General features: G+C 48.2%; 1 protein-coding gene across 1 annotated transcript; it reads left to right on the top strand.

The window, feature by feature from the left end:
- Positions 1-14,443: 14,443 nt before the first annotated feature.
- Positions 14,444-16,779, top strand: PRG2 (proteoglycan 2, pro eosinophil major basic protein; the record flags this gene model as incomplete). The annotated part of the gene is made up of 5 exons (XM_081280550.1): positions 14,444-14,501; positions 15,056-15,372; positions 15,741-15,872; positions 16,316-16,427; positions 16,641-16,779. 5 exons carry the CDS (start codon positions 14,444-14,446, stop codon positions 16,697-16,699), a joined length of 678 nt encoding a protein of 225 aa, XP_081136676.1. The 3' UTR covers positions 16,700-16,779.

Below are 16,779 nucleotides of genomic sequence, written 5' to 3'. Positions count from 1 at the left end.
TCTCTCTCCCCAGGGCAATTGTGAGCATGTGAATTGCTACCACTGGGCACGGGAGCGTTCCTTTATTTACTCACGACCAGCACAGTGGCAAGGAGAAGGTGAGGGACCAGGAGGGAGGTGGGAAGGGGAGGAGATGGCTCTATTATTCCGCCTAGTCCTGAGAGAGCCTGGGAGAGGGCAGCAGGAAGGAGAAGGGATAAAAGGGAGACATTCATTCACTCATTCATCCATTCAGTCATTCAACAAATGCTTGAACACCTGCAATGTATCAGGAGCTATCCTGGGTACTGGGGATATGGGGATGTGCAGGGGTCTAAAGCGCAGCCCTTGCTTTTTCTCACAGGTTGCTGAAGGGTTAATTTACGGTGGCCAAGGAACCTGGGTCTCAAACGGGCACCAAAGTTCTAAGGTGGCTTTGACCTTGTTACTCTACTCAAAAATGACTCGAAAGACAAACATTCAGCGTCCAGCAGAGCATTTAATCCTCTCAGCAGTGTGATCCCCTGCCCTCTTCACTCTCCACCCCCAGGGGGACAGCACCTATCCCTGTGGACCAAGGTGTCTGGTCTCACATCTGTGCAGACACCAGTTCCTCTGTGTGGTCGTCTTGCTCCAACTCTGCTTGGAAAATCCACCTGATCTGCTTTTGTGTTCTGCTCAAAATGCAGAGTCTCCTCTAAAAATCCTTCCTTGGGCTCTCCATTGGTGCCCGTCTGTAGCACTTGGTCGCACTCTTCCTGGTGACAGGTATCTGCTTCCTGATCTGGGCAGCAAACCAGGGTGGGGTCTGGGTCTCACCTGGTTCAGTCCTTGTTGTCTGCTTGCCGCGTCATGGTGCCAGCCAAGGCTTGCAGAAAGATCTCATGATAGTGGGGTGTGCGGATTCTTTTTTGTTTTTGCCTCAGGGCTAATTATAAGATAACAAGAGCACTGGTGGAGGGGGTGAGATGAAATGCTATACAGTGGGAGGGACCCTTTATTTAATTCCAGCTCTGCCACTTACTAGTGTGACCTTGGGTGGGCTGCTTCCCCTCTACATTTCAGTTGATCATTATGATGAGAGAAATAGATTTGCCTCTCTGGGCTGTTGAAAGGACTAGAAATTAGGTCAAGTACCTGGCATAGGGTAGACACTGAGTAGATCATGAATAGCTAGCATTACAGATAATATGTGAAGGCCTGAAAGATGTGTAAGGTCTATCAAGAGGTGAAGGAAAAATAAATATACCCACACAATGCGATATTATTTGGTAATAAAAAACAAATAAAATATTGATACAGATTCCAACATGGACAAAGTTTGAGAACATTCTGCTAAGTGGGAGGAGGGCCAGTCACAAGAGACCACAGATACAGCGGACTGCCTATTTATAGGGGAAATACCCAGAGTAGGCAAATCCATAGAGACAAAGTAGATTAGCGATGGGCAAGGCCTGGGTGGGGAGGAGATGGGCAGCAAAATCTAATGGGCAAGGGGTATCTCTTGGGGGTGACAATCTCCTAAAATTGATGGTGGTGATGGTTGCAATATACTATAAAAACCATTGAATTTTACACTTTAGATGGGTGAATTGTATGGTATGTGAATTTTATCTCAGTAAAGCTGCTATTTTAAAAACAGATGCCTGGGTCTCTCAGGAAATGCAGAGAACACTCATAGCCTGAGTCAGGGGATTTCTGGGGAATGTGAGCAAGAAAAGAGGAAGTAAGAGACAGTTCATGTGCAGAGCCTCCTGCTTCTGCCCTGAGACTCCTCCTTCTACAACTTCTTCCCGAAAAGGGACCAACTGCCCTGTCCCATGAGGAAGCAAGCAACCGGGTTTCACAAGTCTTGGTTTGACTTAGCAACAGGCTTCCAGCTCAGAGCTTGTCTCCTGCTACCAACCGCAGCAAAGAGGGGTGGAGGTGACTGTCCCCGCCACATGCCCGTTGCGCTGCTGGGCCACCACCAGACCCAGGGTCTACTACTGAGAACCTCTGGGTTCAATCCCAAATACCATCCCACCATGTCATGGGGTCTCCCATTCACACACACTCTCGAGATGTTGTAACCCCCACTCTTTTTTCCCTCTGTGGCCAGTGCAGGAGTCCCAGATGACAGTGACCCACGACCCTATTTATTTTTATTTTGAGGCACAGTCTTGCTAAGTTGCCCAGGCTGGCCTCCAACCTGTGACCCTCCCGTGTCAGCCTTCTGAGTCCCTGGGATTACAGGCAATAGCCACTGTGCTTGGCTACACTTATTCTTTTCCAAGAAACATGGTTGATTTACAACAGACCAGAAAACAAAGTACTCTGTAGAGAAGAAACAGCATGTTGTAGCACAGCTCTGAGAAAACCATGGTTAGCACCTCAGTATATTTCTTCCTAGTCTTTTTACTGGAATCTCATCAGCTTTTCGTTATACCACCAAATGATCACACACACATACACACACACACACACACACACACACACACAATGATTTTAAATAGTTGGTTAGACAGCTGTGATGGCCCAGCTTTTCAATCCCAGGCTGAAGCAAAAGGATGGTAAGTTCAAGGCCAGCCTCAGCAACTCAGAGAAGCCTTGTCTGAAAATAAAAAAATAATAAGGGCTGGGATGTGGCTCAGTGGTAGAGCACCCCTGGGTTCAATCCCCAGTGCCACAAACACACACACATCTGTTTACACACCCAGACTGATGGCTATGTCACCTCTTGTTTGTCCCCATTCAACCTGTTGTGGGGTCTCCTATTCACACACACTTTCAGGATGTTGTGTTCCCACTCCATTTCTGTTCCCTCCGTGGCTGGTGCAAGGGTCCCAGATGACAGAGGACCACAGGGCAGCCTGGGCAGCAGAGCCGAGAGTGTCAGAATAATAGAATTTAGGGGGCAAGATGTTGTCACTTATCATCACCAAAGAGTAACCTTGGGCGTTTCCAGAGAAGTCCAATATTTTAATCATCCATCATCTGGTGGGTCTTCATTTGAAAATACTGGGTGCTAAATGTCAATCCTCTGCCCTCAATTCAGCTGAGCAAGGATCCTGAGGTGATGTCCTGGAGCCCCTTGAAGGAGAGAGGATTTCCCAGCAGATCTGGGTGTGGCCCTGGGGCACAGCAGGAGTCCCTAACATCCTTTGAGAAGGACATTGCAGATCCAGGCTTAAAAGCACAGGCACAGTCCTTCAGTGGAAAAGAGTTCACAGGGGACACATTTGACAGCTCCTGGGCATACCACCGCCCCGGTCACCACCAATATCACACGAGGACTTCTAATCCCAAACATCTTCTCTTGGTCCTCCGACATTTTGTTTCCTGGTTCCAACATTAGGCTGAACTGTAGGTGCTGCAGTCCGGCTACAGCAAAATAACCGGGGTGGGGTGGGGGGTGGGGGGGGTGGGGTGAGGGGGGTGGGGGGTGTGTGACGAGCAACTTGTGTACATTGATACAGCAGGAGTGGGAGCCGTTTATTGTAGGACAGGAGGGGTATATATACACTCCACACAGCTTATCTTAATTAACATAAACTAGATACAGCAGTCAACCAATAAGGAATCTCCACACTTAATGGCTGCTGGCGTTACTTCACAAACCACTCCCTCTGCAAAATGCCAGGCGCCATCCAGACTTGTTTACAGACTCTAACACGTAGGGAGCATGGGGAAGGATCTGGGCTTTGCATGCACTGACTGCAGGACCTTAAAGGAACCCATAACCACACTGAGCCTCAGTTTCCCCACCTGTAATGGAGATAGAAGTACCATAAGGGTTTGTTGCAAGAACTAGACAGAAATTTGGGGAATAAAAGGTAGAAGCAGCTTGAGCTCTGGAGTTGGACCAGCAGAGACCATCTGCCAGCTCTTTGCCACACAAGCTCTGAGACTTAAATTCATGGTGCTTCCATTTCTTCATCTGTAAAATGGGGGTAATAATTAGAATACATTATGGAGCTATAAGGATTAACTTGAAGAACATCAAACAGGACCTGGCACATTAGTGTGTGATCAGTGTAAACCACCTGCTGTGTGTGGCTGCAGATGTTAACAGTAACATCTGTAATGCCCTGGAGGAAGTGCAGAGTAGAGTGTGAACACAGTTCAGGATGAAAACCCTCCCTGGAAACATTTGCTTAAGCTTGTTTCTGCCTAAAAAAACAACATCTTCCTTATTGTTTGCAATAGGAAAACTTCAAAGGCAAAAGAAAACAAAGACTTCCTAATTACCCAATTCTTAAGCCAAAGTCAATGAAAAATATCAATCTTCATATTCAATTTTTGTGCTACTGTTGTTTCTCCAGCAGTCAATGCAGAAAATCCAAATGCAGAGAAATGTCAATTACCAGGGGTACGACTGTCTATTCCTTCTGGAGCTCTGGGGGAAGAGAGCAGAGAGACAGCCCTCCGTCTCATTCCCACGTTCTCAGTCCGGCTGTCCTTGAACAGGTTGTATGCAGTGCCTCTGTTTCCTTGCTTGGCAATGGAGGTGAACTGCGCCTACCTCAGAGAATGGTGGGGATCAGCCAGGTGCTCCATGAAAGCATTTGGCCTGGGCACATAGTGGGTCCAAAATTAATGGCATCAATCAATTTTTATTATAGATGCAAAATCACATTATAGGTCAAGTACACTATTAAGAAGTGACCAGGTTTTATTTCCTCGCTGGGGATGCATCTCATCCAACCCATAGTTAACTCCTGCTGTTCCTTTAGCTCTCCCCTCCTCTCTGGTCTGTGACATAGTGCAGGTTTTCATAGCACCAGCACCTCTCTGCATAGAGCTGGTCACAGTTGTAGCTTTATGTGTGATTAAAAATATTAATATGTGTCTTCCATTAGTTTGCACCACTATCTTCCCAGTTAGACCTCTCCAAACCCTGGGAGGTGATTATCCTTAACTCACAGATGGGCAAAGGGTGACTGGGAGGTGAAGAAACTGCAGAGATGACCCAGCTCACAAATATCAGAGCTGGGAATGGAGCGACCAGCTTTCTAAAGCCACGGACTATTATAATGCACCAATAAAAAAAATAATTAAAGAAAGAAACCGAGGACCAAGTTCTTTGCGCTTCCCATATGCTTACAGGGCTACTGTGAACACCTCTTGTGTTAGAGAGTGAGCATGAGTACTTGGAGCTGGTCAAGGGCATGATTCAAACCCCTGCTTTGTTGTTTACTTGGCTAGTAACTTGACTATTCTGAGCCCTAATCTTTTGGGCGGTAATTTATGTATAACAATAGTACTTGCCTCATGGAGTTGTTTAGAACATTAAATGATAAGGAACACTTTAAATACTTAGCACATGGAAAGCGATTCCTAAATAGTAGCTGCTGCTGCTGTTATTAAAATTCCTGCCTAAGATCTCATTTCAAGGAGCATCTGCCCAGCTCAATCTGCGTCAAACTTAAATAAGAATTGCTTCTCATCATCAATTCACTGACTCAGCAAACATGGCTTGAGCTCCTATTGTGTTTTCAGAGACACACAGGTGGAGAAAGCCAGGCTCAGGATCTTGCCGGGGAAGCAGAAGACAGTGGCCACTCATGAGATGGGATAGCGGTTGGGCTGGACTCAAGCCCTGATTATCAACTCCACCCCTTTCTGGGAAGTCAAGGCAGGCTTCAGAAAGGAGGCGATCTTCAGCTGAGACTTAGATGAAGACAAAGGATAAGCACGGTGGTTAGGGAGGAAGGGCATACTGGGCAGATGTGATGGCAGGTGCAAATTATGGAGGCATCATGGCACGTTAGGAAAATAGCAGAATGTTCAGTGTGATGGGAACATGTGTGTGGAGTCGAGGATGAACATTTGGCAATGTCGGGAGACATTTTTCATTGCTATAGCCTGAGGAGGAAGGTACTCCAGCATCTTTTTGACAGAGGGTAGGGGTATTGCTAAACACTCAACAATGCACTGGACAGCACCCCCAAAGAACTATCCAGTCAAAGAACTATCCAGTCCAATGTCAGTAGTGCCACAGTTGAGGTAAGTAGAGGCCAAAATAGAAAGAGACCATTGGCCCACAAAGAAAAAGGAATGATTGAAAAGTGTTGGTGTGATTAGCCCTGGGCCTTAGTAAGCTCTTAGGCAGCAGGTGGGAAGGCTGGAGGCAGGGAAAGCAACTGAGGAGTCCCTGAAATGATGCCCAGGGGTCAGCAGGCAACTAGCAGAGTGGCAGAGGAAATAGAGATGGGTGGGCAGAGGAGATGGGAGAAGAGCACTATGGCTTATGGGTGTAGGTGACAGAGTTGGGGTTGAAGGATGGCCCCAGAGTCCTGGCTTAGGGGGGGGGTCTAAATACAAGGTGAGGATTTCTACTGAGAAAATCACTATGGGAAAAGGAGATTTATGTAGGGGTATGTGTGGGAATCCCAAGAATAGAAACTTGTGGGGTGATCATCAGTGTCTGCCTGTAGTTCAAGAGCTGAGGCTGGCCATGAAGATTTGGGAGAGGTCTGGAGATATTTGGCAGCTTGAGACACAAGAGCGGATGAGATGACCCTCCGGGTGTATGCAAAGAGAAGAGAGGGAGACATCGTGGAACCAGGGATCCCAAATATTTGACTTTGCAGAAGGAAAGGCGCCCATCAGCAGAAAAGGCGGGGAATGGCTGGAGGTTGCTGAGAAAGGAGACAGATTTTCTGAAGGAGGAAGTGAAGCGTGCTTGAGCTACAGAGGTCAAGTAGGAGAAGAACCGGGGACTGTTGGGTTTGGCAACTGGGTAGTCAGTGGGGGCCTTGGCGGGAGCAGAGATGAAGCAACTGAGAGGACAGAAACCAGTTTACTATGGTGTAAGGAAGTAAGTGGGGGAGGGAGGGAGTAAGGGACAGGCCATCAAATCCACACCCCATGTTGGAGACCAACAGAGAAGTCACCTTATTCTTTACCCTGCAGGAAACACTAAATCAGCCACGTCTTGGCTCAAGCAGCTCCAAGAGCACCAGGCCATGGCTTGACAGCTAAAAATAACCTCCCACTTCTCCTCTGTCATCCTATCCTGTCTGTCAGTCTTTCAGAGCCCAATCTAAGTGCCACCTCTTCATGGAAGCCTTCTCGGCTGGCCCTTGCATTTATCGGAATCCTGTAGCGCTGAATGTTTATGTCTTCTGGTTCATGGTGGCACTACATACACTTCTAAATACCCGCTCAATACTGTGCCTCATCTTACTAATAAGTTGCTTTTGTTTGTCTTTATCTGCTACATTAAACCTCCCCAAGAGTAGAGACTACTTCTGAGCCCTTGTTGAATGAGTGATCCATCCAGAGCACAGAGTCAGGCTGAGGATGGGTCGTTGGTGGGTTAGGTTCTGAAAATACCTGTGGAATAAAAAGGAATGGGTTTCTACTTTGACCTAAACTTGGTTGAACTTTCTCCAGGGTGTAAAGTTCAAGTTAATTTGTCAATTGATGAATTAATTAAACATGTAATTGAAAAACTTCTATGACACGAGTTCTAGGCAGTGAATGAGATAGGCAAGGTCCCCGTCACTGTGAAGTTTACATCCCACTGTGGGAGAGAGAGAGAGACAATAAACAAGAAAGAATAAATAAGATTCATTGTGGCCAATGCTTAGATGGAAATAGATGGGATGACGTGGAACAAAGGGGATATGAGAGTAGGGTGGGTGGACTTCTCTAGACCAAGTTCTTCTTTTTTTTTTTAAAGAGAGAGTGAGAGAGAGAGAGAGAGAGAGAGAGAGAGAATTTTTAATATTTATTTTTTAGTTCTCGGCAGACACAACATCTTTGTTGGTATGTGGTGCTGAGGATCGAACCCGGGCCGCACGCATGCCAGGCGAGCGCGCTACCGCTTGAGCCACATCCCCAGCCCCTAGACCAAGTTCTTAAGAGAAGGTTTCTCTGGAGAGGTTACCTCGGAGCTGAGACCTGGCAGAGGAAAAGGAGTAAATGCATAGCCTTTATCTTTGCCAGGGGATCTTGGAGGCTCAGTCACTCTAGTGAGGTTGGACCGGGAGACAAGATATTGTTAGTGGATGGCCTTGTAGGTGGTGACAGTGAGTTTGGGTTAATTGCTAGTGTGTTAATGGGAAGTGTGGGGACCATGGGTTTTAATGTATGTTATCAAACATGAGCCAGTGAGGTGGCAGCAGAAACAGACTGATGGGGATCGACTGGGGACATATTGAAGGTGGGAGGCCGGGCAGAGAGAAGCACTGACTGCACAGGCATATTCCTTCCAACCTTGCTCAGAACCTCTGGAGAGGAGGTGCCTGGAGGAAAAGGAGGGTCCCTTGTTGAGGGAGCAGGAAGAACAATGAACTGGGAATGGGGACCTCTGGGTCCAATCCAGGATTTTCATCCACATCTGAGTCATGAGACTGGATTGGATCATCCCTAAGGGCCCTCTCAACTCTAGCATGTCAATCATCTTGTTCTATATCAATCATCGAGGCATCTGAATGGGGAAGTGTCAGAGGAGCTGTTGTTGAGACCGATTTCACAGAGCAACGGCCCAGGTCCCTATCTACTGGGCCACTTGCCCCTGGGAAGGGGACAGCCCTTTCACCACCTCTTATCTGCCCCGTGGGGATATTGGCCAAGCCCAGTTAGCAGGCAGTCGATAAGTTCTGAAAGTTAGGCCCCTGAAATCCTTTGCTTCTTTGAGGCAGGGAGAGTCTGCCTGAGCAAAACCTAGAATTAGAAGGGCCCCCCTGGCTCCTTGGGATATAAAGGGAAGGGTGGGAGCACTTTTAGCCTGAAAGGAACCTCTCATTCTCTGTCCACCCGATCTGCTCTGCTGTTCCTGGGTCCCAACAAAGGCCCTTAAACCCATTCATTTGGGACATTTCTCCAGGCTAATCCCTCCACCAACTACACATTTCACCCCAGGAAGGAGATGGGCCTTGCAGGCTACGTTAGTCTTCTATGCTGCACAACACATCACAACACACTTAGCAACTGTAAACCACATACATTTATTAACTCACTGCTCTGTAGGTCGGAAATGTGGGTATGACATGGCTGGGTTTCCAGTTCAGCATCTCGCAAGGCTAAAACCAAGGTGTTGCTGGGCTGTATTCTCATCTAGAGTTCAGGGTCCTCGTTTAGTGGTAGCAGAACTACTTTTCTTAGGGTTGTAGGATTGAGGTCCCTGCTTCTTTGCTGGCTGCCAGCAGGACACTCTCTCAGGTCCTCAAAGATATCCATTCCTTGCCCTTGGTCTCCTCCATTTTCAAATCCAGAAATGGGGTCTATCCTTCTTGCTTGAAAACTCTGACTTCAGGAAGAGCCCAGTCCCTTTTAAGGGTTCAATTGATTAGGTCAGGCTCACTTAGGATATCTCCTCCTCCTCCTCCCCCTCTTTCTCCTCCACTACCTCCTTTTTGGAGCTAGGGATCAAACCCTGGCCTATGCACTCGAGGCACACACTCTAACACCGAGCTCCGCCCACAACCCTCTCCTTTCTTAAGGTCAATTGTATCACGTCACATAATATAGCCATATAAGTAGAACCACATTTATGGATTATGCAGTTTGTGTACCCCAGGAGGTGGGGGGTTAGGCTAAGAGGACATCTTAGGATTCTGCCTATTACAAGGACTTTTGAGGTCATTCCTAACTCTTCGGGGTGGGGTGGGGAATCAACCAGTAAAGTTAGAGATTCCTTAGCCTTTTGGGAGATCATAAAAGAATCTCGTGGGAAGTTGGGACCCTCGCCCTGGGAACATCACCATATGTTGCCTCTGATTGCAGGATCTGATTCCTATAGGGAATGCCTGGGGACTGGTGAGCAGAGCCCCTTTGAGCCTTATTCATAGTTTCCAGGCTGAGAAATCTGGAGCAGGGTGTAGGGAGGGGTGAGATAGAGTGAGGGCTGAATGGTGAGAGTGCAGGTCTGGAGCTGCAGAGTTTTCTACCTCTGAGCTGCTACTCATTGGGGGTTGATGGGAGGGAAGTAAGCGAGAGTTTCCTGGCACCGGTCACTGCTGCCAAGGTAACTTCTGTTCAATGCCTGGTACCACACCTCATGCAGAAGCCCACACTGTAGCAGGGTAGAGCCTTCATTGCTTGGTCTGCTCTGGTCAGGCTGCACCAGGGGCTACAGCAAACCTTCCCATAAGTCTAAAGCTGAGAAGAGCCCCTAAGGGTGAGAATGGGGAACATTAAATGCAGAAGCAATCTGTCAGGTCCTCCAGGAGAGTGCAGATGTCAAGATGGGTGGGCGACAGAGTCTGTTTAGGAACATCTAAATTCTGTAGTAACTCAGAGTCCAAGGCTCAGGATCTGCAACATGGGTCCAACCCTCCTGGGAAAGGGGGTGGGCCTACAAGTAGAGGTGGGGGGCATTAGTCCCCCTTGTTCAAAGGCACTGGGCCCCAAGCTCTCCAGTCATTTGCTTTCCTTCAAAATCCATATCTATTACTCACACTGTAGCTTGTGATATAGAGTGAGGACATGCTGATTCAAGGGCCCCTGTGGGTAGAGCTCAGCCTAAATTATGCCATTGGCACCTGCTGTAGACATTGGTCTCTGGAGAGCTTTATTAATGTGTGTCAACCTGATCACTTCTGAGCTTAATCATATGAGTAGCATTTACTTATTGAGCAATAACTAAATGCCAATTACAAAATTGAATGCTGAATGCTGTGTCCATCAAGGTTCTTAGTGGCAGTCCATAGAAATACTTCCTGGCTTAGCTGAGCAGGAAAACAAGTATATTGCAAAGAAGTAAAGTTCATAAAGAATCCTGGATCCATCCTCCAGCTCTGGGGGCACTGCAGCCTGGAAACCTAACCTTGTCCTCCCTAGCCACTGCCAGAGAGAGGTCTTCCTGGTTCCCATTTGTTCTGTCACTAGCTCCAGGTTCAGAGTCTTAAATGGATATTTACATTCAATAGAGCCTAGTCTATGCCTTAGCTACAAAGGAGGCTGGGAATCGACTTGACTTTTGTCTTCAATAATCACATGCCACCCCTGACCAAGATCCATGGCAAGAGGAGTCCCTTTGAACACCACAGGAAGGGGTGAGGTGGCTGGGCAGCTCACACTATGTCTGCTATTATATATGCATTATCTCATTCCTTCTGGCTGTGGGTGACAGCCAGAAGGAATGATGATAATGAGAGACAAGGAGGTTCAGGAACTCATCCACGGTTGCACAGCTATTACGTGGTAGACTCCAGGCTGACTGTGACTTGGACTGCCTGATTCCTAAGCCTGCACTCTCAACCCACTGGACATTGAAAGATGAAATCTCAGGGTCACTAAGCTGTGGACTTCAGATCCTGAAGGGTGTGATATAGAAGACAGATTTCCTTCAAGGATAGGGGTGCCTCAGGAGCCAACTGGCTCCCAAGAACCAGCTTGTCCTTTTCTAAATTGTTTGTCCAGCATGCAAATCATTCCTATAGGGAATGCCTGGGGACCGGTGAGCAGAGCCCAGCTCGTTGCTCCTCCCTAGTCTGTTGTCTAGTATCCCCTTGATTCCTGCTCCTGTCTGTTTAAATCAGTGGCGAGGAAGAAGGATATCTCCATTCTTAGCTCCAGACAGGATGCATTCTTATCCTGCTTGTTCAATCCCTTTGAAATATTCTGCTAACTTCAGTTGGAAGGTAGTAACACTGCCCTGCACCTCTGCTGAGGGTCATCCCACCTGCCCACCTGTGCTCATGATGCTCCCTCTGCCTGGGATGCCTCCATTTCCTTCCCTTCTATTTACCACCTTTCCATCTGGACAAGAGCCAGGCCCTTATCTCCAGGGAGCCCTTTCTGCCATTCTGCTGCGGATGAACTTCCTCCTGAATTGGCAGAGGGTGAGCCTAGCTTGGGTCCGACCCCTTTCCCTCTCACTTTACCTGTTATGCATCTCATCTTCCCATTCAGTCCATAAGCAAATCAAGGGACAGATTACGCCTCACTCTGGTTTTGTCTCTGCTTGCACACAGCAGGCACACAGGAAGGGAGAGAAGTTGGGTGCCAGAGAAAACTGGATTTGAACCCTGCTATTTACTTGGACTATTTACTTAACCATTTTCATTCATATTTATTAAGGACCTACTATGTGCCAGGCACTGTGACACCCAACACCAATGATACAATTGAGTAAAGAGATGTGGCCTCCTGTCATCACAGAGCTTTTTGTCAAGGGAAGAGGGTAGATGTTGACCCACAGACCAGATAAACACACACATACACACACACACACACAGCTAAAAATGTCTAACTGCAATAAGGACAAATCCGTGGCTCTCCAAGAAGAACACAGAGGAAGTTGATCCAGTGTGGGCAGTGTGGGTGGGGGGCTGGGGCTGGGTCAGGAGTCACAAGCCTTACCTGGAAAATTCTTTAAAGTTGAAATGAGACAATACGTGCCATGCACAGCATTTTAAAAACGTGCAGTAAATATTACCAGCATAAGGATCAGTGAATCGGTCAGCTGAATGGTCAGGTTCTGATGCAAAGTGGTTAAGCACACAAGGGGACACTTTGTGTGCTTAGATATCCTCAGGGCAGTGATTCCCAGACTGATTTCCCATCCGAGTCAGCTGGAAACTTCTCAAAAATGCAAGACATCTGCCCTCCCCTCTGGACCTACCAGCCAGCCAGAATTTTCCAGTGAAGGGTTTGTATAGTTTTTAGATCTTTAATAAAGCCTCTCCCAGTACTATAGATTTAGCACACATTGATCATAACCATTGAAGAAATGCAAAGTTATAAAAAGAAGGAAAAGAACAATCTCCCTCTCCACTCTCTCCTGTGGAGGCCAGCAAGGTCAGCAGGCTGGTGTGAATCCTTTTTAGCATTCCAGCTCTTCTAGTGACCATATAAAAGAAACTTACATATAAGCACCTGCAGAGGGCTTTTTCTTTGTAATGTATTGCCATCCTGAATGCTTTTTTTGCATCTTGCTTTCACTTACTAACACAGTAGCCACATCTTGTCAGGTGGACAGATATAAGTCCAGCGCTTCTAAAAGCCCCATGGCATTCTCTAGAATAGATGGGTCACATTTTATTCTCTGTCCTGTTGATGGATATCCAGGTTGTTTGTGATTCTTCAGTCAAGCCATACATAACTGTGTACAATTTTTCTTACTTACAGATGCTTTTATGTCTAAAAGACCGTCTCCAAAGAGGGAACTGGATCAAATGACCAAATGTGCATTTTTATTTCTGATACTGAAAGCCGCATTCTCCAAATGTCTGTGGCAATTTGCATCCTCCACCAGGAAAGCAAGAAAACTGGATTTTAGAAAATCTCCTTAGGAGATTCTGAAGAGCAGTACAGGGTGGAAATTCTCATCCCAGAGCCGAGCCATAAGGGCCCCCACATGCCTGAAAGGGACTTAGGAAGAGATCCTGGCAGCTAATGAGTGGGCTCCCCAGGAAGTGAGAAATGTCTTTTAATCTGTCCTCTCATCTCCTTCTGGCTGAAGCAAACCCTCCTTCCCCAGGGGAACTTCCTCAAGGTCTTCTATAAAATGCCACTGTGTAGCAGAGGGAGGGAAGACTCTGGGCAGGTGAGTGCTCTTCTCCCTTCCGGTGGCGCTAACACTCATGACAGTTCCACCTCCTGAGAGGTGCCTGGCTTGGGCTGAGGGCATCTGGAGGGCTGTCAGGGACTGCTAGTGGCCTTCAGGTTACATGGGTGCCAGCAGGGATGGGACTTCTCTCTTTGGCTTGGGGGAGGCTGAGGGTGATGACCCGAGAGGCATGTGTGGCATCTGAGCTCTGGGGAGGGGACACATTTTCTAAATACTGTGGGTTCCCAGGAAAGCCAAGGCCCATTGCTTCTCCATCCTTTCTTGGTTGTAGACTCTGAGGGGATCCATTAAATACAAATAAATAAACATAATATTCTCTTTTATTTTATTTATTTTATTTTTTTTAAAGAGAGAGTGAGAGAGAGAGGGGGAAAGAGAGAGAGAGAGAATTTTTTAAAATATTTATTTATTTTTTCTTAGTTCTCGGCGGACACTACATCTTTGTTGGTATGTGGTGCTGAGGATCGAACCCGGGCTGCCCGCATGCCAGGCGAGCGCGCTACTGCATGAGCCACATCCCCAGCCCAAAGATAATATTCTCTCCACTTCTGGGCTCACCGGAAAGCCAGCCCCAGCTGTTCCTCATGGTCTGCTTTGTTCTTTTCAGAGAGGTTCCCAGTGTCCTGGAGCAGCCAGCCAGGGCTCCCTCAGCACTCGCTTCTCTGGTCCATCTTGACTTCTGTTCTTTTTTTTTTTTTTTATTGGTTGTTCACAACGTTACAAAGCACTTGACATATCATACTTCATACATTAGACTGAAGTGAGTTATGAACTCCCAATTTTACCCCAAATGCAGATTGCAGAGTCACATCGGTTATACATCCACAATTTTACATAATGCCTTGACTTCTGTTCTTGACTTCTTTTTCTCCACTTCCCTCCCAAGGTTCCCTAATTGTCTGGCTCCTATGCGTGTGTCAATGACAAACTGTTTCTCCATTGCAGGACAAAGCCAGGATGAAACTCCCTCTATTTCTGACTCTTCTGGTTGGGGCCGTTTCTACTCTTCATCTGAGTAAGTCTTGGCCTTCAGTCTTCCTTTCTCTATTTTGTTTTGTTATATGGTAGATGAGTCTGAAGCAAGTACTCGCTCCCTTCCCTGATCATGCCCAAATTTGGAATCTCTGTTCAGGCATCTGTTATGACTATAGTCTCGGATCTACTGTGACAGTCCCTATTTTGTCCAGTTTACATAATGCTAGTGGTGTGCACAATTCCTTTTACTTTGAGCTTACTGAGAATGTCGTATGCATTATCTCCTTGACTCCTTAGAACATCTCCACGAGGTATGTAGCATTCCTTATCAATTTCACAAAGAAATAACGCCAGTAGTAAATGGAGCCAGGAATCGAACCTAGAGGGCCTGACTCTAAGCCCTTGCTCTTAACCACCTTGACCTCAAGGGGGAGGCTGAGTTCTCCTCCCAGAGGCGCGGTTGCAGATTTCTCTTTCCAGGCAGAGTTGAGAGGACAATGGCTGGCACGGGGGCAGGGCAGGAGCTGTCCATGGTTCCGAGGAAGAACCAGGGCACGAGGTGAAGGATGGACACTTGGTCTTTCTCCCTGCCAGGGACAGAAACTCCCGACTTCAACAGCCCCTTGGAAAATGAAGCCTTGCCTCAGGATGGGGAGATACTAGAACCAGAACCTGAGGAGGCCCCTGCTGGGGAGCTGATGCCGCTGGAGGAGGAGGTAGAAGGAGGCTCTGGAAGCGAAGATGATCCTGAGGAAGAGGAGGCTATGGAGTCAGACTCAGCCCTGGAGGTGGTGGACAAGGACCTTCAGTGCCCTAAGGAAGAAGACATAGTCAAACTGGAAGGCAGCCCCGGATGCAAGACGTGTCGCTACCTCCTGGTGAGGAGGGCCAAACAGTTTAATAAGGCTCAGGTGAGTGGTCTGAGGCTGAGGCTGGGCAGGGGAGGGGGCAGGAGACATGTCTTCAGCTTCTGAGGCACTGGTTCTTTTCCCTTTTGAGGGCTCTGGGGTGTCAGTAGAGGCTGAAGCCTCCAGAGGTGCTGGGGTCAGATGGGGGGATATGTGCAAACTTGATGCATTTTGTACACGACTTTATTTTGGTATCAATATATTTGAAATCCCCCCTTTTTTCCCATGTTGTCTTTTGTTCACCAATCTTTGAAATAGTCGTGGTGGGGAGGTAGAGCATACATTTTGGAGACTCAGAGACCCAAGGCTCTGGCCATGGGGATTCCTGTGTGAAGGACACTGCATTCTCCCTCTTTTTCCCTGTCTTGCAGTTTATCTGTCAGAGGTGCTACCGGGGCAACCTCGTCTCCATCCACAACTTCAGCTTTAATTACCAACTCCAGTGCTCTGTCAGGGTGCTCAACCAGGGTCAAGTCTGGATCGGAGGCAGGATCGTGGGCAGGGTAAGAGGAGTGCCAGCCCCTGCTGACCCCAGCCAGGGCCCAACTTGCTGTGGATGTGTCTGCATTTCTGCTCTATGAGCCTCTGAATGGCTGGGAAAGGAAGCGCACCTGGATGGGGCACCCACGGCCTGCCCAGGCATCGGGAAGAGCCGAGGACTTAGAATCAGGAGGTCTGGGCTCAGCTTCCTCTTGGCCTCTATCTCCATGTACTGGGCAAGATTGTGGGCCTCTTAGCTCTAGGATGGGGGCAACTTAAGGGTGACTGTGTCACTGGGATGCCCAGCATGCGATGACGGTGCAGTTGACCAGGACAATGTCCACTGTGGTCAAGGGCCCATGGCCCTGCAGACAGCAGGAAGAGCCAGCAAGGACAGCACTGATTCTGTCTCTCTGCCTGCCTCTACCCCTCCTCAGTCTACCACTTCTCCTTCTACCTTCCCTAGGGCCGTTGTAAAAGGTTCCTCTGGGCTGATGGCAGCTCTTGGAATTTTGCGTACTGGGCTGCCGGCCAGCCCAACACCTGTGGTGGCAGATGTGTGGCCCTGTGTACCCGAGGTGAGATGGGCTGGGGATGAATGATGGGAAGTTCTGGGAGGCGCCCAAAGAGGCAGCTCTAGGGAAGGAGCCTCGATCTCCAGGGAGAGGCCTCCTGGGTCTTTCCCCTCCACTGAGGCTTGGGGCTGGTGGCAGGAGTTGGGGGGGTCTTCCTGGGGGAAGAAGAAGGGGTAGGCAGGAGGCTGATGGCTCCTTCTTGTTCTGCCTGCTCAGGAGGTAACTGGCGTACCGCTCACTGTGCCAAAAGACTTCCTTTCCTCTGTTCCTACTGAGGTGGTCCCAGCCAGGAGCTAGAAATGGCCCCCTCGCAGGCAGCTGCCTCCCCTTTCCTGTCTGCTGCCTTTCCTGCCAC

This window comes from Spermophilus citellus (genome assembly GCF_964194105.1).
Source record: "Spermophilus citellus genome assembly, chromosome: 2".
NCBI classification, from domain to species: Eukaryota; Metazoa; Chordata; class Mammalia; order Rodentia; family Sciuridae; genus Spermophilus; species Spermophilus citellus.
This window is presented reverse-complemented; position numbering and strand designations above follow the sequence as displayed.